The following is a 23,184-nucleotide window of genomic DNA, read 5'->3' on the forward strand; positions in this document are numbered from 1 at the left end:
TTGCTCACAAGCTACTTGATTTGAATGTCTTGAAACTCCAAGTTTCAAACTTCAATGGAAACTAATTAGAGTTTACATAGAGAACTGGAACCTCTAATCCTCTAATGTTAAATATTAATATAAATAATAATAATGTGAAAGCTAACATTTAAGTTGCTAAATGATAAATAAAATATTAATATCCATTTATGACTGGAATGCCAAAGATTCCAAAAGGACAGGAAATTCCAGGCTCAGAGGTGTGCAAGTAACTTAACTTTACCTTGTACAAGTATAACCTATGGTATGGTACTCTTCCATATGTATGTCTCATTCAGTAGTAAAAACGTACAAACACTGAGTAGGAATATCTAAATGGTGTTGACATTGTCAATTCTGAAATTAAAAACTTGCAAAACACCTGAAACCTGTAACATATTTGAGTGTTATCTCAAATATATGTGCATGATGTAATATGAAAATTATTTGGTGAAATATTACCAAGGTTAGAATATGCTATTTTGTCTCCTTTCTGGATATACGTTTCCCAAACTGATAAAATATCAATTGTGCACTTCAATCTTTTAGCATACAACTTGAGGTAACAGCACCAAACTGATCTGAACTGTGAGGGGTATGAATAAAGATTACTTTCTTAAGTTGTTTGCAGACCACAAACAAAAATATCAAAAAAAAACCCCTCACAACTATCACACTCAAAGTACCTTAAGGGCTGACAGAATAACAACCTGAAGGCATTCTAGCTAGTTCACAAATCACATCTCCTAAATGAAGTAGTTAGAATAATAAAGATTCAATGAGACTTTCTTGTGTTTTGTACACTTGAGACATCCTCTGGTTAAATAATACACTCAATATTTACAGTAATTGTGCAGCCATCTCTTACTAAATAACTGCATACCATATATTCGCACAAATTATGTGTTTAAGAGTAACATTAACTGCAGTTGTGGGCCTTCTCAGAGCTGGTACCAGAAACAAATACATCACAACATGTTCCAGTGTTACTACTTATCTGTCAACAAGCATAGGTAATACTGCCAAGCTACCACAGGCAGTATCCCATCATTCTACAAAAGCTAGGCTACAGATCAGCAAAATATTGCTAATTCTCATCTTTCTGTACAGAGCTTTTTTGTAAACAATGTCTTTAAGTTACATGTTGTGACATGGAAATAAAAGGTTCTATTGAAATTCTGTGATTTTGTTTCTGCAGAGCACATTGTTATAGGCATAATATAGTGAGCTGTGGCTAGGTCTCATGATTTTTTTTTCCTTGACACCAAAACTTTTGCAGTCTTTCTTTATGTAAAATATATTTTCTTTAAAAAAATAATAAACAAACATTTTTTTAAGACCTTGGAGTTCTACAGAAAGCATTAAAAGGTCATTCAAAAGCCAAGACGCAAATTCAGAAGCTTCATGCAGGGTGTTTTAAGGAGATACGTAATTTTTCATTGGATCTCATGATCTTATGAATAACAAGCAAGTTATTTTATTTTGTTGGCTTGTCCCTGGTGGCACGGGAAGTCTGGGGTACCACAGCTCAGTGAGCTGCTTCATGTCAGCAGAGACGTGGAAAATGAAAGAGCTTCGAGATTACAATTTGTACCTGTCTTTGTAACAGGTTAAGTGCGTGCACAAGGTCATTTATCACAGCTCAGCTGATGCATGGGACTGCGACTGCACGCCTCAGCTCCCGGGGAATCCAACATCTCCTGTCCTCCCCTCTCCTCCTGGAAGTCTGCCCCGGAAAGGTGAAGCTTCCTCCTGTCACACACCCGGCTGAGGCTCTGCCCAGGCATGTCCCAGAGTCACAAACCTGGGAGCATCCCACACGGCACACAGGCTCAAAGAGGAGATCCAGCCACAGCCCAGTCTCACGTTTTTGTGTGAAAAGCACATTATAAGGAGATAGATGTTGGATTTTAATGAGAAGTTCTTATTTAAAAAGTGAACCTCAGAATCACACAGTATATGCTGTTTTCACACATGGAATTCCTATTTATATATTTTTTAAAATGAAGGATTGCATTAATTCAGGTATCAGGAAAAGATTTCCTGAAGGAATAGTTGGGAGCAGGGTCAGAAATATAGTAACTCAAAGCTGTCACACAGTTTTTAGAGGACATGCATACAGCGTGTCAGGACTGTTTCAAGCCTTCTACAAGGAGCATCTTCGTCCTCTTTCCTCCCCCTCCCTGGCCTCCCTTCCCTCTCTCTGTAACAATGTAATTTATTGCTGGTGAGAAGTGCCAATTTATGACATCAACAAATTAATTTTCTCTCTTCAGAAAGCTACCCAAAAAACTCTGTTCCACCCCCACGCTGGGAGCACTTCTAAGAACTAGGAATCCAATTCCTTGAGGGGGCTGGAGGAGAACTTGCATCACAGGGCAGAATTGAAAAATCTGCAGCCATTCTTCTACCTGGATGATTTAGGTTGCTCTGTGCTACCAAAGAGTGCTAACACTTAAATTTAAGCACTAATTTTCAGCAGCCTCCTGCAGTTGCTGAAAGGGTTGTGGCACCATCTACATATTTCATCGTTCTGTTTCTTGTGGCATGGATCTCCACAAGACTCCTGTCTCCACATCTCTGCGATGTAACAACCAAAATATGGGATTTACTAAAGTGCACCTAGATTTGTCCATGCCACTTCATTAGTGGCAAGCAGTGAAAACAAACTCCAGCCATGGGGAAACGTGTATTCTACCAGACTTGCACATCTGAACACCTTCCAAGGTGTGGGATCACTTCTTGATTCTAGCATAGTGACAATAAAGGCCAGGAACCCAGAAGTAGGCAAAAACCTGACCCTGACAGTCTCGTTTGCTTCTTTTTCTACTTAACAAACCTCAAAGTCCTTAAGTCCCATTATAAAATTCACCTTTATTTAGAATTTGCTTATCATCAGACAAACGGGGGAAAAAAAACCTGTTTATGAAGCCTTTGGCTTTGAAGATTTGAGGTTATCCTCATAAATCTCTAATGCAGAATTTTCAAAACCTAAGCCATATAGAAGAAGCTTGATTTTGCCTGGCTATAGGGAGGAACAATCCAACAACTAACTACAGGGTTTTCCTGTAATAATTCCATATTAATGGAATATCATGCAAGCTGTGTGCTGTTTTATTGTAAAATCTCCACCAATGTAATTGGGAATCATATACCTGTCTAATTTAAGTAAGCTGAAGATGGCCTTCCTTTTAATACCTAAGGAAATGTACAAGTAATTTTTCATATTAGTTTCTCTGTCTTGTTTTCACATGCTCTTAATTATAGATTTTTAAATACAGCAAGTGAAATAAGAAGGTAGATCTACTAATGATAGAGAGACAGACAGGACATGAAGTCCAAAGCAACATGCTGAGCTTGCTTTCATAATTATACACTGTAATGATAAGGTATTTTGCTCCAGGCATACTATAAAGCAGCATATGACTATACTTAAAGCTACTTTAAATAATCTTCAGCTAACCAATAGCAAAGACGCATTTTCCCCAGAAACATACAGGAGCAATGTCCCTGGTTGACATTTTTGACAGTGATGTTTGGTGTAAATGAGATTAGAAGGTCAAATTTCAGTAAATCATTTGTGTACATCTTTTTTCCTGTACTCAGGTTATTTACTAGCTTTCACACATAGTTGATATTTATTGTCCCTAATTTTAGGATGCTTGTGTTTTCTGCTTCAATAATGATAAAATCTGGTCAAGACAAATTACATCCCTAAAGTGGACCAACACCTAATGATTCATACTTCCCTAAAAGTTTTTAAGGGTGAAAATTCACTTTGAAAAGTCAACAGCTAAAAAGCACTGCTGAACTGGGAGATTTAAAAACAGCCCTGTGTTGTTTTAATCCCACCTTTAGAATGCAGTTCTAAGGCAAGTTTAAAACCAGAAATGCCAAATGCTGCTATTCCTGAGATCAAGTAACACTATCTATTTCACTCGTCTTGAAAGTATTTCTGGTGCCATAAAAGACGAAAGCAAACAAACAGAAATCACCCAACCCAACCCAACCCAACCCAAGAGGCAGGATTACCAGGAAGCTTACCTAACTGGATAAACTGGGGGTCGCTTTTCACTCCAGGTCCTGCCCCAGTGCTCGCAGCCACTTCCACGCTGTATCGGATACCGGGCACCAGGGAGGGGATGACCACGGAAAAGGTGGTGCCATCCACTGTCTTGTTTATGTGGTATCGGCTTTCATTGCCAAGGCACCAAACCTGCAGGGAAGCACAAGTAAGCGTTCAAAATTCAGCTCTGAAGGGGAAGAAGAAGGGAAGTTGACACATTCTTTCCTTCTGGATGAAGAAATCTACACTTGGGCACTGTTCTAACATCTGCTGTCGTGGATTGCTGTCCTAGGCCCTCTATGAATACTGAAAAGACACTTCTTGTTCCAATGAGCTGCTCCAACTACTACCATTATTTGATGAGTTTATCACAATTCATTTAGGGTTCAACAAGTGCTAATGACACTACAAGCACAGAAGAAATGAGGGAAGCCCCACAGCCAAGAACTGTTCACATAAACAATTTCAATTAAATGAATTTGCAATTCTCTTCTTCAGGAATTAAGTGTCACATAACAAGTGCACAAGCAAGTCTTTCATCATATGACATCTTAAGAGAATTGATATTATGCTGGAATCAAAAAAGATTTAGGTTTTTCTTTTCTTTTATTTTTTTAAGATGGCAGCAAGGGGCAAATATTGAGTGATATGCTATCTTGTAATTGAGACAACAGAGCGATATCAGATCTCATTTTTTGGATGAGACCAAGATACAGTTCTAGTGACTTCAAATCACAACTTTATATATTACATCAATGAAATTAAATGGCTGGGAGAAACAATATGATGAGCTATCTTTATCTCTTTAGGCTTGAACCACTGATGTGGCAAATGCTTTTAGGAGGACGGCTGAACTCCCAACTGCTATTCAAGGTGAAGTAGCAGCTAATCTACATCTGCTAAAAAAAAGTCATGAAGCTGTACCTATTTCCTTTCTGTGCCTTTTCCACAAATGTATTGCTCTACAAAGAACATTTATTCGGGAAGTTAAATTAGTTAAATTCAATACTTTATCTGTAAAGAAGCAAACTTGGCTGAGAACAGCAGCATATCAGAACCTGGGCTGATTGTACACGGGAGGGAAGATTTTACTTTCAACATATGGAGCTCCTAAAAGATTTAGTACCCAGATAGCTGCTTTAAATCCCTCGTGCAATTCTGCTGCTGTGGAGATTGCCAGGTGAGGGGGATAGACTTTCACATGTAGAACAATTGCTACAGCCCCTTCTGTAGAGCCCTTTCTGCCTGGACACTGGAAATTTTATCTCACCTTCAGGGCATGATAAAGACCCTTTTTCCTCCTCTGGATGCCATGGACTGCAACAAGGCTAGTGGGACACTGTGAGGATGTGAAATGCATTTTAAGTTCCTTTGAAATCGAATCCCAGCACAGGATATGTGTAAGCGCTGCTGCAGAGCAGGTCAGAGCACATGAAGAGAATCTACTTTTTGTATTCTGATACTATATAGAGACTATTTCAATCAGTGCTAGGGGTAAAATTATTACTAATACTGCTCTTAAATCCTAAAGGATGGGCACAAAAATGCTCTTATATAAATAAGAACTCAAGTGAGGAACAAAAGACTCAAATGTACATTTGGACTTAAGTCAGTTTCACAGAAATTATTACTGCTACCTTGTAAAATGATGCATGTGCAAACAACGAAATCCATTTATTATGTACTTGTGATCATGAAGTACTAATTCAGAAAAAAAAAGCTTTTGTTCTTAGGTGCTTAAGTACATGGAGAAGTGCATGAAACAAGAATGTCAGGTCAACATCAAGTTGTTCAGTACTTGCCATCCTACATTTGACTGTATACATAAATAGGCAAGTGAAAATGAACTTTTAGAATGCTATAAAAGAAGAATGAATTCACATTATAACAGACACGTAAGGGAAGAGAGAATTAGTAGAACGAGAGAATTTATAACTTTGTGTTAGGGAAGGAGAAAATTACTTAGGCTGTAAATTTGAATTTCTGGGGGTTTGTGTATGCTACTGACAATTCTTCAATTAAGATAGTATCCTTCTATTATTTATTTTATCCTTTAATTAAAGTAGGTACACTCTTGCCTTTGATCTGAGTTGCTGAGAAAATAATGAACTGCCCCACATATGCATATTTTTTTTATTATTTTCTGAGAGAAAAGAGAGGCTAGGAATACAAAAGGGGAAAAGAAAAGAAAAAGAGAAAATTTCACAAGTCTTCTATTTGAATTTTTTCTTGTTATTAGTTCTTAATCTAAAATCATCAGTTCTGCATTTCAGTGGTTTTTTTGACAAAAGCAGTAATTATATATAGCAACTTCAGTAGGAATGGCATATATATTTTCACAGATTTTTTTTTTTATGTCAGTTTTCTGTCCATGGTAAAAAGCACAAAGGAAAACAATGGCTTCAGTGCAACAAATACAGATGCAAAACGTGCCACTGTGCCATCTACTGCTAGATAAGCACTACAGTGTGCCTGCTCCAGCACCTGGTAACCTGTCTCCTCAAAATCCTGGGATTTGGGGTATAGATTATAGCCACTTAGAAATGTGAATTTCCTGACTTTTATCATTGTGTCATTGCAACCTTAACATTCCTCTGATGCAGTTTATTGTTGTAAATAATTCTCAAGGTCTGTCTTGAGAATAAAATAACTTCACAAGTATTTTTTCCAATTACATTGCATTATATATCCAAAACTAGGCCACAAACAGATTTTATTTTATCAGTTGACCAGGCTCTGAAAAGGGTTTTATTATTCTAAATTGACCATGAAGCTTATAAATCTCTTCCCTTTCCCATTTTGACTGAGAAGAAAAAAAAAATCAGAATGAGTTTTGATGGCTAGGAATATAGGTTTATAGCACTGTGTTTAAACCTGAAAAATTGCAAAGATATTATAATTTGAAAGATTTTCTCAATAATGTGCATTTGCAGGGGGCTAAAATCAAAGCTCCTGCCCTTCCATGGCTACAAAGCTTACTTAATATCTACATTTAAAACACCTCTAGCTTGTTTAGGAAAAATAAACTTCATTTACTTTGCTATGTAAATTATCACCAAAAAATTTGAACTGCAAATACAGTCTGTGTTCATAAATAAATAACAAACAATAAATATTTTTAATGTACTTTCAATTTGTTAAAAATTAAATAACATAATGAGAACTGTGTTTGGAAGAAAAGAAAAAAATTTCTATGCACTAATAGATTCATTATCATAGAAGCACATTCTTTCCTTGAAAGTTTTCCATTTGTTTTAACTACCCAGTTACGCATAATTTACTCAGATCTTAACACTGTTAATTATTATCCCTGAGCTTTTCATCTCATTAAGCCTGTTTATATTTACTACCTTGGCCAGTGTCTTAGAGTCACAAAGTAGTTCTCAAACAGGTATGATTCCCTCTCTCCTTGTGTGTGCACTTCCCAAGTCATAATGGAGGCAAGGCAGGAGCTGTTTTAATTAAGAGTGTTGACCCTTTGCTTTGATTTATGGAGGTTTTTTTAATTGCCTGACACCACCTAGGCAGAATCACTAAATAAGGAGTTAGATTCAAAGCAGTGACTTTCTCTCCCATTTTCTCTGAGTAACCAGAAGATGGAGCCAAGCATCCACGAACAGCCCTTCCTTCCCTCACTACTCGGCCACGCTCCCTCTGCCAGAGAACCCAGCAGTGCCAGCAGTACCTTATATTCCTGAACCATCCCGTTCTGGTTGTCCTCAGGGGGTGGCTGCCAGGTGACCACGATTGCTGTCCCGTTCCCATCGTTCTTAGTTACTGAAACACTCTGAGGTGGAGCGCTAGGAGCTGTTTGTTCAGAAAGAAGAATGGAATGGTTATGTCTGTCACACCCACAAGTGAGTTTGTTCAAGTGGAAGATGGTTTCTGGGCTCTACAAATGCAATGTTTTCTACCCCACCCTTACCTGAGGCAGTTTGTGCCCGCACAATGAAGAGATACAGAAGGAAAATGTATGACCCAACAACCAGGCTCTGAGTTCTGCTGTAGTTTTGCTGTGCAGGCCAGGAAAAGTAACACTCCAGATTGTACTCTCAGATATCCATTGCCTGCATGTCACAGTTCTGGGCACTGAATTCCTCACTGGTCTCAAATCAGCTCACCCAGGATCAACAGTTTTGAAAAATAAACTCTATATAGTCCCCAGTCTAAATCTCAGTTCCTCCAGCGTGTAAAAAATAATGAGTAATACAAAACTTACTAAAATCTGGATAAAATGTGTTAGTATTAACATATTTATAATAATAATTAATGTTTTGAATTTGAAATAATCCTTCTAAAAAGTGGATGCTTAGCTGACACTGAGTATGAACACAGCTATGCACACCTTTTGAACCACGTGCAGCAATAAACTGGAGCTATACAACATTTCTAATGGGGGAGGAAGAGAGAAAGGGGAAGGCTGCACACCTAGCAGAAGCACCAAAATCCCTATTCAGAGGCACTGGCCACCTTGCATACTTATCATGCCTGTGCAGCAACAAAGAGAAGAGCTTTATGAACCCTGTCTTTTTAGCACATGTATGAGATGGAAATACATAATTTAGTCCACTCTATCTGTTGCCCACATTCATCTTTCCATTTTGTCTCACTGATTGATCCACATATAAAAGCCTTCTAAAAACCATGGTTTTCATTCCCCCTGCTACACTGCTTTGATGATTTCTGTGGTGTCTGCTATCTACTCAAGATAGTGATTAGCAAGTGCTTGAATCTGACAGAAGTCACTTGTGACCAGCCCATGAACTCAGCAGGGAGGAGTGCACACACTGCAGGGAAGATAAAAAAGCGCATTTCTCATTGTGTGTTGGAGGGGATTTTTGCACATCCCTCTCTCTCTGTCTCTCATGCCTGGCTCAGAATATTTACTTCTGTGTCACCAAACAATTCACATAATGATCAGTCTCCTCTGCCACAGATTGCTGCTCTCAAACAGCATGCACTTCAAACAAGATCAAATAATGAACATATCAGAGGAAAGCTGGCCAGGCTGCTACTTCAAAAAGGAAAGATGAAGACAGTCTAGCTCCTACTTGCCTTCTTCCAGGGTCTTTGCAAATTTCACTTCACTGTCTGCTCCCTGAAACTCATTAAAGAAAGGGCGGGCCTTGATTTCATAGTTTACACCTTTCTTCAGCTCTGGAATGATAACACTGTTTTTGGTAGGAGTCCTCACTTCAAAGATCAGCCACTCTGATTCTCCATAAGATGCTGGTGTAGGTCGGTACAGAATTTTATATCCTTGAATATACTGGGATTGCTGGTCCACCTGGCAAGACAGCAGAACACAGAACACATCCATAAACAGGCAGGAACCAGGGGTGATGCCCATGACACCGTGCACGGCCCCTGGACTATCCCTCATGTTATTCAAAGTAAACATCACTGCCAAAGCAGATAAAAGCTCCTTGCATTACAGCAAATTACAGGCCTGACTCACAAGTGCATTAATCTCTTTGATGCTGGTAGAACTGTGCTGGTTTCCCTGGATTTAGGCAGGCATTAATGGGGGATAATGAAGTTGTATAATATGCCTCAGCTCCATGAAATGAACAGTCATCCATGGAGCAAAAGAGCTTGGCACAGGTCAAAACTGCTGCAAAACTGAATCTGGAGAGCAGGGCTGGACATATGGGGAAAGGGAGATCTACAGTGCCATAGCTCAGGGTGATGAATATGGAGATCAAAGAGAGAGCCTGTCAACTCTCCTGAGGTGTGGAAACTTCCCAAAACCTGTGAAATGAGCACTGCGTCCTGTCTGCTCCTTTTTGGGGAAAGCAAATTGAGAGGGTGGCCCTCTGGCACTGTGGCTGTGGCTGGGCTCTGTCAGGGGCAGATCTCTCCAAAGAGTTCCTCCATGTCCACCCACTCAGTGGGAGGCCCTTTGCTAGAAGGAAAGGGCCAGGTTCCAAGAAGGAATATAAAACTCAGTTATGGTAACATGGATAAGACTTGGAAAAGCAAATCAAGCTGATGCTCAATGGTCCTGAGTGCTTTTCAAACTAAGGCAATTTTATACTAAATGTATGGAGAAAGAGATCTGAGTGTAATCAAGGGCAGATCCAATATGTTTGGCTATACCTGAAAGAGAAAGCTACCTTATACAACTGATCTTTTGTGGAACATTCACTATCTTTTTAACTGCTGGTTTCAATTTCTGATGAATAAGGAAGTCCAGTAACAACCACAATAAAATTTTTTAAGTGCATCAGATTTTCCTGTTTTCAAAAATCTCATACAATGCTATAATAAAACTGTGTGCTTGCAATTTTAATCGAAAGAGCAACACATTTCATTTTTAATAATCACATAAAGAATGCATGTGTTAGCTGAAACTGAGGTAATGCTTATTTTTGAAATTGCAGAGAAGCCACAGGCCACCCAAGAGACTGACAAAAGCTGCCTGTCTGGAAAAGGTTGTTCTGCAAGTAAAGGTCAAACAAAATTTGCTAGAAACCTGGAAGATGTTTTAATGCATTAGTTTAAAACAGGAGATTGCCTGCTGCAGGTGGCTGTACTGCAGGTGAGAGTGTAATTACTGTGCAGCGCAGCAGACATTATTGCAGCATCGAGGAGCCCTCAGTGTAGATCAGGACTCCTCTGGGCTATGGCTCTTCTACAAAGTCAAAATGCCTTTTGTTCCTGTTCAAAATATTCTGCTTTGGCATGGCAGGAGCTACAGCCTGTGCTGTCCCACACTACCCCTGACAATATATTGGAATATTCAGATGGAAGTCCCACAAAGACCTCAAAGCTCACTCCTTATGGTTTTATTTTTGTACATGATATAATTATATCCCCAACTTTTTCTTAATTCTGCATTCCATTTTCAAACTGATCATTGAGTTACATTCCTCACTCTCTCAGTTCCTCTGCTATGTCCTCCACGTGGCCAACCTTCTGCTTTCCTGCTGCCAGAGCAACATCAATATCACACTGCCTTTTTTACCTCTTCTCCCTGCACCAGGTGTACTTAGGGTACCACAGGAAGGAGAGGTTCAGATGATGGCTCCCTGATTTAGGTATGTTTGTCAGTGTGTCTGTAGCAGGGAGGTAACACTTTCAAAAAGAATTATGCAGTTTTTCTCTCTACAGGTGACTGACAGACAGGGAATTGCCCATGTTATCCAATTAAGGAACTGATACATGTCCTACTGAAAGCAGTGGAAAGGCTTCAAATGATTTGACTTAGGAGGTCCTTTAGCTTCCAGAGGAGGTCTCTGAAACCCTTAGCTATTGTAAACAGCGCTCTCTATGGAGACAAAGATGGAGACAATAGCTAAAATTGAATGGAAAAGCAGAGCACAAAAATTTTTCCCAGGGAAAAACATTTGCAAGCATACAAAATACTCAGCTTCTTAAAGTGTGACCCCACTGCAGTGGAAGCAGGACATCTCAGCAGCACATATAACCACCAGCAGGGTACAGGTTTGTACTCACAGTCCAATGAACTTCGATTGAGGAGGAAGAAAGGATGGTAGGGTTGTGTAGGTGTAGCACCACGTCACCCAGCTCTCTCTGGACCTGCTTGTGATCCACACCTTGACTTGTTGGTGGAACATCTGTAATAATTTAAGATTCCATTCTCACAAGTACACATGATTGTTGAAATAAGTACATGTAAATACAATAAGTGCGTCAGAAAGTATATGATGCTATCACTATTGAAGCTGAACCTAAGTACTTCCTAAGAAAAAACTACATGAAGCATTTTCTTGAGCAAATCACCAGTGTTTAGATAGTACCAACTCAAGACAATGCATTTCCTTTGACAGAAACGTGAGGGTAATGCTGCACAAAAAGACACACCACACTCAAGGATAGGTAAATAGCTACAGTAGCAACTCTTTATTCTTTCCTGCTGGGAAAACATTCTATTGCCCGCTGCCAATTCCAAGAGACCAGGAAACCTATAAAGAATAGCAAAAGCAGAAGCTGTATCTTTAGATAAATTCATGACAAACTTACTTGGTGTTACTACAAAATAATGTTAACAACCAGAGAAAAGATAAATTAGTCATAGGGCTGCAGCTTCTCTAATGGCAAGAGGCTTCTGTAAACAGGAGGCAGAGCCCAGTTGAGAGCTGTCTGGATTGTCTGATATTTGGTCTATCCTATAGCTGGATATTCATATGCATGAAGGGACCAATTCCTCTCAAAACACACAACAGTATGACGAAAACACATATTTTTTGCATATTGAGCCCTTGGAAAGCACATTTAACTGAAATGGAATGACTGTCAGACGTGTAAAATTTACAGGGTAATCACTAAGAGGGTGTCTAAAACATGCACTACAGAAAGCAGAGTAACAGTTTCTGTTCCAGGTTCAAATCTCACTCCTTGATCACCTCATTTTAAACAAATACCATGCTGACTACGGCTAAAATTCTGTGACTGGAAATTCATGAAAAGTACTTGCAGTGATTACTACTGAGGTTAATGTGTAGTCAGTGAGTGACAAATCTGAATTCTTTGCAAGCAACATCGGTAATAACAAAAGAACAAAAACCAAAAAAATCCTCCACTGAGTCACTGCTATATCTCCATGTAGTATGTTCTGCAAACAGTCCATTATCACAGTATTTCCCTCCTCCCAAAGTTTGAAAGCATTAAAGATAAAAGCTTCTGTTTGGGAGTATTGCCTAAATATCACCCTGCTCAGAATGTAACAGGAAAGCCAGTGGAATAATTAGTTCTAGGTTTGCTAGTCAGAGGAGATGAGTCATCCACAATATGGATCAAACTATTCACAGGCTCAGCCATTTGCACATCTGTGCTATAAAATGATACGTGCTCTCTTGTTCCAGCTCCAAGCTTCCAAGACAGGGACTGTCAGTGAAAACACCCAGGAATGAGGTTGTTACTGTCTGTAAAGTGTGAAGATGAAGGTATTAGGAATGCAGTGCTGAAGGGATGCAGGCACTGAAGGCAGTAACCTACCTTTATCTTGGTCTGTGGAATGAACAAGCAGTTAGGACCAGACTATACCACCCTCATGACAAAAGCCAACTGGAAAGTTCTGAACTTTCTTAGTTAGACCACAATTTAAACAAAAATGAAATTATACTGGAAGAAGAGCAGAACTGATCTAAAGTTGACACTCAACACTTTTGACACATTTCTTAAAATTGGAGAAAATTTTGTGTTAAGTTGTTATTTTCACTGAGATATTGTGCGGCTCTTGGGTTTTCAGCTCTACTAGGTACCCAGAGAACAGTGGAGCTTTTCCATGTCATTATAAACCATTCAGCTGAGTGAACAGAACATTTGCTGTTTCTCAGAATCAGGTCAGTAATCAGTTGGTTTGGGACAGACGCAATACTTCTCATCTCCAGAATGAAACTATGCTACATGAAAAACAGGCTTGTGCAGCTCTATTCCCAGAAATCAGGAATCACTAAAAGGTTATTAAATCTCTCCCTGGTAACAGACTTGGGAACCTGTGCAATCCTGATTTTCCATGGGGCTGTGACTCTGCTGTCCATACATATCCACTGAAATTGTCAGCCATCAGGAAAAATGCATAATACCAAAAGACAGCAATGTGAAACTGGTCACTCCCCAGGGGAGATGAGAAAGACTTGCTTTCAGACCAGCTACAGAAAACATGAGAAGTCACCAAAGAAAAACACTTTGTTTCCTTTAGAGAACTTCCTTTCAAAAACTAACATGTACTTAATTACACAAACAAAGAAACAAACATACAACACAGACACTCTTAATAAGCCAGTGGGTCAATTTCTCCAGTAAGTAGGAAGATCAGAAAAAAAAAACAAACAAAAAAAATACAATCTCTAGCACTTTTTCTTTGAAAAAGAGTGTGTCCATATTTCCCCTTCTTAAGAATCAAACCTTTTCCACTGGAAAAATGCAGGCTTCAGAGCTGCAATGCATTATTCCCTGTACATCATCCTAAGTGTCATTTACTGGCAACAGTGAATACAAAGATAGTTTTAATTTTACATAGCTGGACTCAATCCATAGCTGGACCTCAGTCATAGCTGAAGTCAGTGGGTGACTCCTTCATTCACTTCTACCCAGACTTTTCTTCCACTTGGCTATCTGTAAGCACTGCTTTCTACCCTGTGTTACTTCCAAAAGTTGTACTCTGGAAACACTTGTAACACACTGCCAAAACCTCTTTAACTGGTTCATGATGCCAAATTCCTTAAAATTTTCAACTTTTCTCTTTCCTATTGCAGCAGAAGATTGCAACTTACATTACATGCTGTTTCTCTCCCTGTCTCAGCCTTAAGCCTTATTTGATTCACTGGACACAGTAATAACATTTCCATGGAATTTGAGCATTTGTATGGGAACTCAAAAACACAGGGATTACTTTGGTTGCTAACAAGAGCTATTCTGCAGGTTGTAACTACCTTTGGATAAGGGATACTAGGGTTCCCTTGGGCAATGCAACATGCTGTCAAAGTCTTTGTTACAGAGAAATGCAAGTTTAAGCACCATATTTTACTGCAGTATATATTAAAGCCAAGATAGGTAGACAGTCCAAAGCTACCAGAACTCATGCATCTGGTATTGCTTAGTCAACTTGTGGCAGCGGCTGTGGATATACAAAATTTTGGTATCAAAAACCTACCTTGAGTTTTCACTGGATCAGATATTTGGCTTGGGTCGCTCAGCCCATATGCATTAGCTGCTCTCACAAGGAAGAGATAAATTGCATTAGGTTTTAGCCCTTTAACTGCAAAACTCTCAGTTTTCACATTTTCAGCTACAGTTTGCCAGCTGCTCCCTGATGCATGGCTAAGGATAAAACACACAACAGCAGGTTAGCACGCGGCTCTTTAGCAACACATTACATGTAAACAGAGACAGCAAGATCACACGAGACTCACATACCTGAAGGCCTCAATTATGTAAGAGGTTGGTGTTGCACCTGAATTCAAATTAGGTTGCCATGACAATGTTACTGTATTTCTGCTGACATCTGTAACCTCAGGCTTTGATGGAGCACTAGGAATCAAGTTTGGGTCAGTGGGTCTTGGTGGCTGCACTGGGACTCCAAACTCTGATGAAAGGAGAGGGAAACACTGAGTATGGACAGGAAGCAGCTGTAAGATAAATGCTGCTCACATCTGCACTGGCAATTTATGACAGAGTCAAATAACATCTACATTTCAATTTCTGGTTTTCCTTAATGTATTTTCTCCTAATGGAGTTACCTTGGACCTCTATGAAAGCGCTCCACGTCGCTTCACCACTCGGGGTTGAGGCAATGCAGGTGTAGCGGCCGGTGTCGCCCAGCTGAATGGGAGAAGAATAAATATTTGAAACAATCAGGCACTCAGTGGGCTAGAAAAGCAATTACAGCTCTCCACGTTCCCCCATGAATATGGATAAACGTATTAGCCTGCAAAAACTTTGCAGCAGTAACTCCTTCTATTAGAAGTTACAATTTTGACAAAAACAAAAATGGGTGTTTATTTCTGAGCAGTCACAAAAGACTCAGAAGTAGTGCAGATTCTAATTTAATGTTAACTATTCTGTAATGAGCAAACTGAAGGCCATTTCCTGTAGCATTTATTCCTTACTCTGCAGAGGTCCTAACAACTAAATTGAGAAGGAACTTGGATGACAAGACCCCATGCAACTGTCAACTTTCTACATAAATAATGCCGGGGGACTTGTCAGGACTGGAGCACTGGAGAACATGTCATCCTTAAAGCAAAGCTTAAATATTGCACAGGGTACATATGGGGCTCCCTGTGTTAGTATAAATTTCACTCTACAGCAGACCCAAAAAAGAATCTCCATATGCTATCCTCATCCAGTTCTCTGTGTTGGATTATTTGTCCATATGTGACTTAATCACATTTCAAAAGTGTTTCTTTTTTTTTCCCCAAAAACAAATGCTATCCTCCTCAGGTCCCAGCCTCAGCAGTTGAACTGAACGGAAGTGATCAAAAATCAGAGATACAAGCTCTAAGCCAGTCTAACTTGTAATTGGCAGTAGGGCAACTCTAGGGAATATGGTAAAGTGATGTATTCAGCCTAATCTAAAAAAAAAAAAAAAAATTACTTCATTTCAAACCACAGAAAAGATAGCAGAGAATATCTAGTATGCTACAACTTCCATTTTAGAACATTTTAAAGTGTGCAATGCATGACCAGCAGCAATACTGGCCAGGTACTATAAGTCCCTGAGGAAGTTGGGTATTTGACAGGTTAACAATTTTAAGCTATGTTACACTGATGAGTGAGCATGTTTAAACACTAAAAGCTCTTATGAAAAGGCTGTGTACATGGTTCTATTACTGCACATGCTAAACAAAGGTTTTCTTTATAAACATTTGAATTAACTACATAATTTCAATCTATTAGTGCTAAAGCCCAAATAATGTAATGATTTGTCTTACTAAAATACATTCCCCTTTATGTTTTAAGTACCAAATAATTCCCTTAATTAATACCTCTTTAGAGTATTTTTTTGTTATGAAAATAATGTGCCCTAGGCAAGTATTAAGCATAAAGAATGTACTATCTGAAAATACGAAGTATCAAATATTTTAGTACATTTATGTAACCTTTCATTAATTCTAAACATAGGGTTTACTGCATCAGAAATGCCTGGAGGTGGAAGCACAAAACGAAACAAAACAAGAAAAACCATTTGCCAGTTCAGGCTACCTTGGCATATCTGATCTGCAGTGCTCCTGTCTCCAGCTGCTTGATGCGAGAGTCTTGGGTGGAAATGAGGATCCCATCCTTTTTCCAGAGGATAGTGGGCATTAAAGTGCCTGTGGCCACACAGTTCAGTACTAAAGTACCATCCACAGCTACAGTCTGATTCACAGGACCCTGCCGAATGACAGGGGGCGGCCGGTCTGCAATCACTGCCAGGAGAAACATCAGGAAAGGCATTTCTGCAACTGGAAGCAATTTTCTAATCATCTAAGCAACAGCAGTTGCTTGAGGCTTTGAAACAAACTAAAAATAATTAAACAAGTAATTAAAGTTGGAGGCATGCATTATTCAGGGCAGGGTGCATTATAATGATGCACAGCTAGGGATGTTTAAAATGATACACAACACAATATTTTCAGAACAGAGAAAGGATTGCATATTACACACTGCTATCCTCCAGGCATTCTCCAAGTCCAATGTCTTTATGAAGTGATAATGGAAAAAGAAAGGACTTCCCAGATTCTTTGGCAAGGCACAGATTTCACCTTCTCCATCTTTCACCACTGCCAGGCCTGTGTAACACAGCTCATACTTCCAGCATTTAAAGACAGAGAAAAAGGAGGCAGGCAATCGGGGGTAACCTCACAAATACCTACTGCTTAAATAACCACTTTTTATGTGCCACCAACTCATCTTGGTGCTGTGTCATAATTGTGAGATGCCCAGCAGTAGGGTAAGCTAATACAAATTGACAGAACCATTTTGGAAAGATTTCTTCTATGAAATATTTTTCCAGTAGTTTCTGACCTTTATGAGGACTTCAGAGCCACAAAGAAAGTCCCACAATCCCATTGTCTATGTCAATTTTAGTGCATCTTTCACACAATGGAAATTAAGTGCTATTGATGGGTTATTTAATTATACTGCACAGAAAAAAATAAACCAGTCTCAGTATTCACTGAAAAAAAAGAACGGTAGTATTCCATTATTCAGAAAAGAGGTAAAAGTGATCTTGTTGTATTTTGGAGATCTGCTTTAGCCATAGTTTTAAATGTCATAAATCTGTTCAGCAGTGGCATGGAGCTCGTGTAACTTAAAAACTAGTTTGGTATCTGAAATATAAACCTGAAGTTCTGATAATCTGTGAACATTAGATATTTCTAAATTACTTTTCATAACAACAGACAGGATGTTAGCACTGGGGTTTTTTTGGCTAAATGCCAACTCCCATAATTTCATTTGCATGTTCAAATGACACCCTGTTTTCAACTGTACTATTTATCCTTTAGTTCTTGTCCCAACCTGTTGCTACACACTTTAAGGCCATTAAAATCCTTCTCTGCATAGACAGACAAAATAAGCCTACATATAATTTGCATTTGACTTTGACAAGTTTGTAATGAACTTTGCAGTTGGCAAAGGTAAGGAGTTGACTGATCTGTGCTTTATAGGAGAAACCTAATGACACAAATTCATGGCTGATTTAAGTCCACTGAAGCTGATGGCAAATCCTCCTACCTTTAGGAAAACCATTCATAAATATATTCTAATACCTTTACAAATACTCAGCATATTCTGCCCCCACTTTTATAGAAGTACCAAAAACTGTCCCAAGAAATTTTAAAAAAGCATCTACTCATCAGATCAATCCAGAGAATATAGTAAAGAAAATGCATTTAAAATTATTTCCAAGTTCAGACGGCATAGGTCACTAGCAGAAAACTGTTGTAAATTTACTTCTCACCCTGCCATGGCCTTCTTCCCAGTGAACAAAATGGAAAAAAGAGGATTGGGAAATGTGGCTTACAATTGTGAGGAGCCAGAAGGGATGTAGCCCTATTCCTCCTATGTCAATCCAGGGGGAGGGGGAGATAAAGCAGCAATTTTATACTACAGGTTCACTGCATGTTTCTAGTACTTTATTATTTCTATGTTTTCTGTAGGGCAAAAGGCCATTTTATGGAAACTTCTCAGACAACAGCTTCCCTCTGATCAAATCCTCTCTCGTTCTCTTCCTCTGTAAATGCTAAGATTAGCATTTTCCCGGTGTATTTCTGCTGTTAAAAATAAGAAGTATTTCTGATAATTGGCAAACTGGCCTCACATTACTTCTTGCAGTCATGCTCCCTGTAGCTTTCTCATCTTGTATTTCTTCCTAACTACTCCTAAAAAGGGATGTATAATTTCTGTTATTCTGCTGATCTCCATACAGGTTTATATTTTTTTCTTCCTAGCTAAAACAAAGTATTAAGAAACAGGGAAAAAACAGGTAAATGAAGGTCTAAGCAAATGGCTACAAAATAAAAGGGATAAAGAACCAAGCAGCAAGAATCTGAAAGCAAATTAAATCAAGTGGGAGAAGCTAGAAAAGAGTCAGATAGAAATTAACAGATCTGACAAAAATCCATATACTGAATATAATTACCAAGTACAAAATGGAAATATAGAGTTACACATAATCCAGAATTGTAAGCCCCTGACAGAGATGGCCAAACCAGGATTTTTATGTTCAAAGAAACATGCAACCCACATTTATGCAAAACAGATTTCAAAGTAGTGTCACATCACTGCACTGCTGTCTTCAAATAAAAATAAAAAACTTGGAAATGATAAAATGAATCTATGATTACCATCTGTAACTTCCAAGTAGGCTTTTGTTATGATACTTCCTGCAACATTTAAAGTCTGGCAGATGTAGTAGCCCACATCAGATCTTTGGACGTTGGTGATGGTGAGGTCTCCTGTCTGGGAAACTGAAAATCGGCTGGATGACTGAGGGGGCTGGTATGAGAAAAGCAGATTCTAAAAGATGTAAAGGAAAGAAAGTGGGGAAAAAATAGGTTAAATAAATTCAAATATCACTACGCATAACTTTAATATAGCTAAACAAATTAATCTCTTCATATTGTCCAGAAAACATTATGCTCTTCATTTATTAAGCATGTCTATACCACAATGTGCATAGCTTCTGTAGGACTTTTTAATGGTAAAATAGGTGCAGATGTACACACAGAATTGTGTAAGACTTTCGAGACTGCTCTAACACTCTCTAAGATTGATACTGGACTTTGCACCAAGTGTAACAGAGTCTAGTGAACATGTGAAATGTAAAGATACCACAATGGTGCAAACAACTGTGGTGAACCTCAGTAATTTGCTTCAATGTTCTTTTTTAGAACTTGCTCCAGGGCATTAGTTTGCTTTCATTTAAATGCAGATGGTGGTTTACTTATCTGTATTTTAACATTTGCCTTCCTACAAATGGAGCAGTTTTTTAAAAAAAGAGATGCTCTGTAGGTCTCTCTGAATAGAGTGTGTTTTATGAAAAGTCGTATATTACTGAATTAAATTCTATACCTATTTAGATAGTTTGGGTATGAAGTACATGGTGTTTACCAAAAATCAGCTGGGGGTTGAATTTCTACCTCTGGCTGAACAAATTGTGAATAAGAATACTTTAATATCACGGAGGGAATGTTTATCTCTTTTTCTTGGCTAACAACATTTTCCACTTCCAAAAATTGTCCAAAAGAATGGGGGACAATATTCTCCAGTACTAGCAAACCCCCTTCTCGACCTCCTCTTTAATTTTTCTCAACCATCACAAGTGGTCACCAGAGTAAAAAATGAGTGGAAAAAAAAGAGGTACTAGACAACATGTGGCTAAATAAATAAAATAAAAGAAAGAAAATAAATAAAATAAAAGCATAATATACTGCTGAATGTATATGGCTGAATATATACCACTGGTCACCAGTCTAGTTGTACGTAGGTATTCAGACAAAAATGTTGCAAATGGAATAAAGAAGCCCATCTCCAAGTGTTCTCAATTTCTCTGCCCTATTGTTTTGTAACACAAAGAACCCTGTCATATACTCTTGCACCATTCATTCCTTCATTCACAGGAAAACCAGCATCCCATATTCCTTCTTTCCTTCCAATAAAGAATACTTTGTGTCACATACCTCCTTCAAAAGATGACTGAAAGAAAACTGCAATTCTCTTGCTTTGCTATATTGTGTTTCACCCACTAGCTTTCAAGATCCTTTACAAAGAAGATGAAAATAATTTTCCCTCCCATTCAAATGAGGAACTTGGGAGAAAAAGTGACCTATTCAGGTATGTCTGTCAGTCAACTGATGGAGTTGGAAAGTAGTTCTCCTCAGCCCAGAACCAGAGTCCTACCCATGCAGTCATGCAGATCAATGCAGCAAATAGTTTAGTTTGCCAGAAACTCAAAAACAGATGGCAAACTAACAGCTGCACCATAAAACCAGAGCCAAACTTTCTGAAAATTTGGGAGTTCGACCAAATTTCAGCGTAAGTCATGTCTCCAATTCTTAAAAGTTCTCCCTGTCAGGTGAAATAGATTATCAGAGTAGTGAAACATGGAATGTTTCTAGTAGATTCACGTATTTATTTTTATATTCATGGAGAAAACAGGAGACAGCAAAACATACATCTTTTCTAGTAAGACTGACATCACCTAGCGTGCACATGCCTTAGAAACAAAGAATAGGTAACCAGCATCTCCAAGCTCTAAACTTGTTTTCCACATCTTTAAAACAACAATTAAAATACTTTTCCCTCATGTGAAACCATTTCTTGAAGAAACTGCCAGGAAGGAGGACAGAAGGGCTGTTTCACCTGACTCCCTTCTCTCCGCCAGAAGATGGCTGGCTGAGGGTTCCCAGTTGCTTCACACTGGAAAGTCACCGTTCTCCCCAGCGCAGCCACCTGGTCTCGAGGCTTTACAACAAACTGTGGAGGCTCTGAAAGGAAAACACCAAAACTAAATTAATCACACTGCCATCAGCTGATTTGAAAGAACAATTTGCCTCCTGAGTTTTAATGGTATAAACCAGAACAGTTAAAGTTTCTTTAATGAGGAGAGGCAGCACAAAGACACATCAGTCTCTAACAGCCACAACTTCAGCATCGCTCAGATCATCTTTTCTGTCTGGACCTCCCAATTAAAACTCTGACTGTGCAACATCTGCTTTTAGTGCTTACCCAGTGTACAAGGAAATGAGTCCCACCAGCTTGATGAGACAACTTGCAGAGCAACAGTCACCAATACAAACAAATCTGCTACAATTTGGTTTTTAAAGGAGGAGTAGGGCGTCAAGCCAGAATGGAGAAAACTTTGAGGGACAACTGGCCCAGAGGTCACACTTTGTTAAGGGCTTCAAGACACACTGCTGAGTAACTATGAATTCAGGCTTATACACACAAAACTCATCATCTCTGTTTTAGGAAAGCTTAGGAGAGAAAAAGCACTTAAGTGCTTATACAAGAGACATTGTGAAGTCATGATCTTAAAAATCTTGAAGTCAAAAGCCCAAGAAATACTATTCAAATTATGACCACTTAAAATCTCCAGTTCAAACACACTGAAAAGGAATGAATTTAAAGGAACAGCAGAGCTGAATGTCTTTCTCATTTACATACACAAGAGCATGTTCAAACAAAATATATATGCAAATGAAGGCAAATTTGAAACATCTGCTCAGTCTAACATCATAAATACTGCCAGCATTGTTTGTTTTATACTGACTTCAACAACCCCTTCATCCAGTAGTAAGTAGAATGTCAAAAAATCATGTCAGTCACATTAAAAAAAAAATCAGCATAGATAGCATTGCTAACTATGATGCTAGCACAGAACAAAATCTAGCATGTTCTATACACTACTAACTCTTGCTTCTTGAAAAATGTGCATTAAATTAAAGCCTATTTATTTATTAATTTCTATTTTTTCTGATCATCTGCCTAAAACTAATTATGCTCTCCCTCTTCTTTGGATTGAGAATAAAGAGGATGTTTTGTATCTGACTTTAGGAAATCAAATTATTTTGATATTCATTTCCTTTTTTTCCCTTGTGAACACTGATGTTTTCACAAGATTTTCTTTTTAAAACAGTGCAAAATACGTAACTCAAAGATGTGTTTTGCAAACATCCAAGTGGCAGTGGCTTTATCTAGAATAAATTCAGTAACACTTAAGTCCTTCTTTGAAAAAAAAAATTGCTTTCAGTGTTCCTGTGGGCAATTCTTTCATTATCTGTTCCCTCTGCCTTGTGTCTACTCTCTGGTAAGCTCATATCAAAATATATTCTTCCTATGCCGCTCCTGCTTTGAGAGGAATTTGTGAAGCATAACGTTATTGTCTATATTTGGATGCAAATGCTACCTTTCCTAGCATTTCCTTAGATAAGAAACTATGCAAAGCAAAGGTAAGATTGACCTACTGTAATTAGCTGACTTCAAAACATTTAGCTCTGAAGCGTTCAACCAGTACCTTGGAAGAAGATGTGGGAAGAGTTTGACATGACAGCACATTTCTTTTGGGAGGGAGGGAGGGAGAACTGGCTGGGGGTTTGCCATGGGGTTGTGAGGCACAGGGAGGGGGGAAATGGAGATGAGGGTGA

At 38.7% G+C, this 23,184-nt stretch overlaps 1 protein-coding gene across 9 annotated transcripts in view; it reads right to left on the minus strand.

Annotated features, from left to right (window-relative positions):
• The window catches only part of ROBO1 (roundabout guidance receptor 1), a 674,462-nt gene that overhangs the window by 41,002 nt on the left and 610,276 nt on the right, over nt 1-23,184 (minus strand). For all 9 annotated transcript variants that reach the window (XM_064410935.1, XM_064410937.1, XM_064410939.1 and 6 more), the window contains 10 exons: nt 21,401-21,525; nt 19,384-19,555; nt 16,757-16,962; nt 15,292-15,373; nt 14,969-15,137; nt 14,706-14,872; nt 11,543-11,664; nt 9,140-9,371; nt 7,770-7,891; nt 4,063-4,234 (listed from right to left, as the gene is read on the minus strand). In XM_064410935.1, coding sequence (XP_064267005.1) covers nt 4,063-4,234; nt 7,770-7,891; nt 9,140-9,371; nt 11,543-11,664; nt 14,706-14,872; nt 14,969-15,137; nt 15,292-15,373; nt 16,757-16,962; nt 19,384-19,555; nt 21,401-21,525 — 1,569 coding nt within the window. The remainder of the gene's footprint in view (nt 1-4,062; nt 4,235-7,769; nt 7,892-9,139; nt 9,372-11,542; nt 11,665-14,705; nt 14,873-14,968; nt 15,138-15,291; nt 15,374-16,756; nt 16,963-19,383; nt 19,556-21,400; nt 21,526-23,184) is intronic.

This window comes from Passer domesticus, chromosome 2, assembly GCF_036417665.1.
Source record: "Passer domesticus isolate bPasDom1 chromosome 2, bPasDom1.hap1, whole genome shotgun sequence".
Taxonomy (NCBI): Eukaryota; Metazoa; Chordata; class Aves; order Passeriformes; family Passeridae; genus Passer; species Passer domesticus.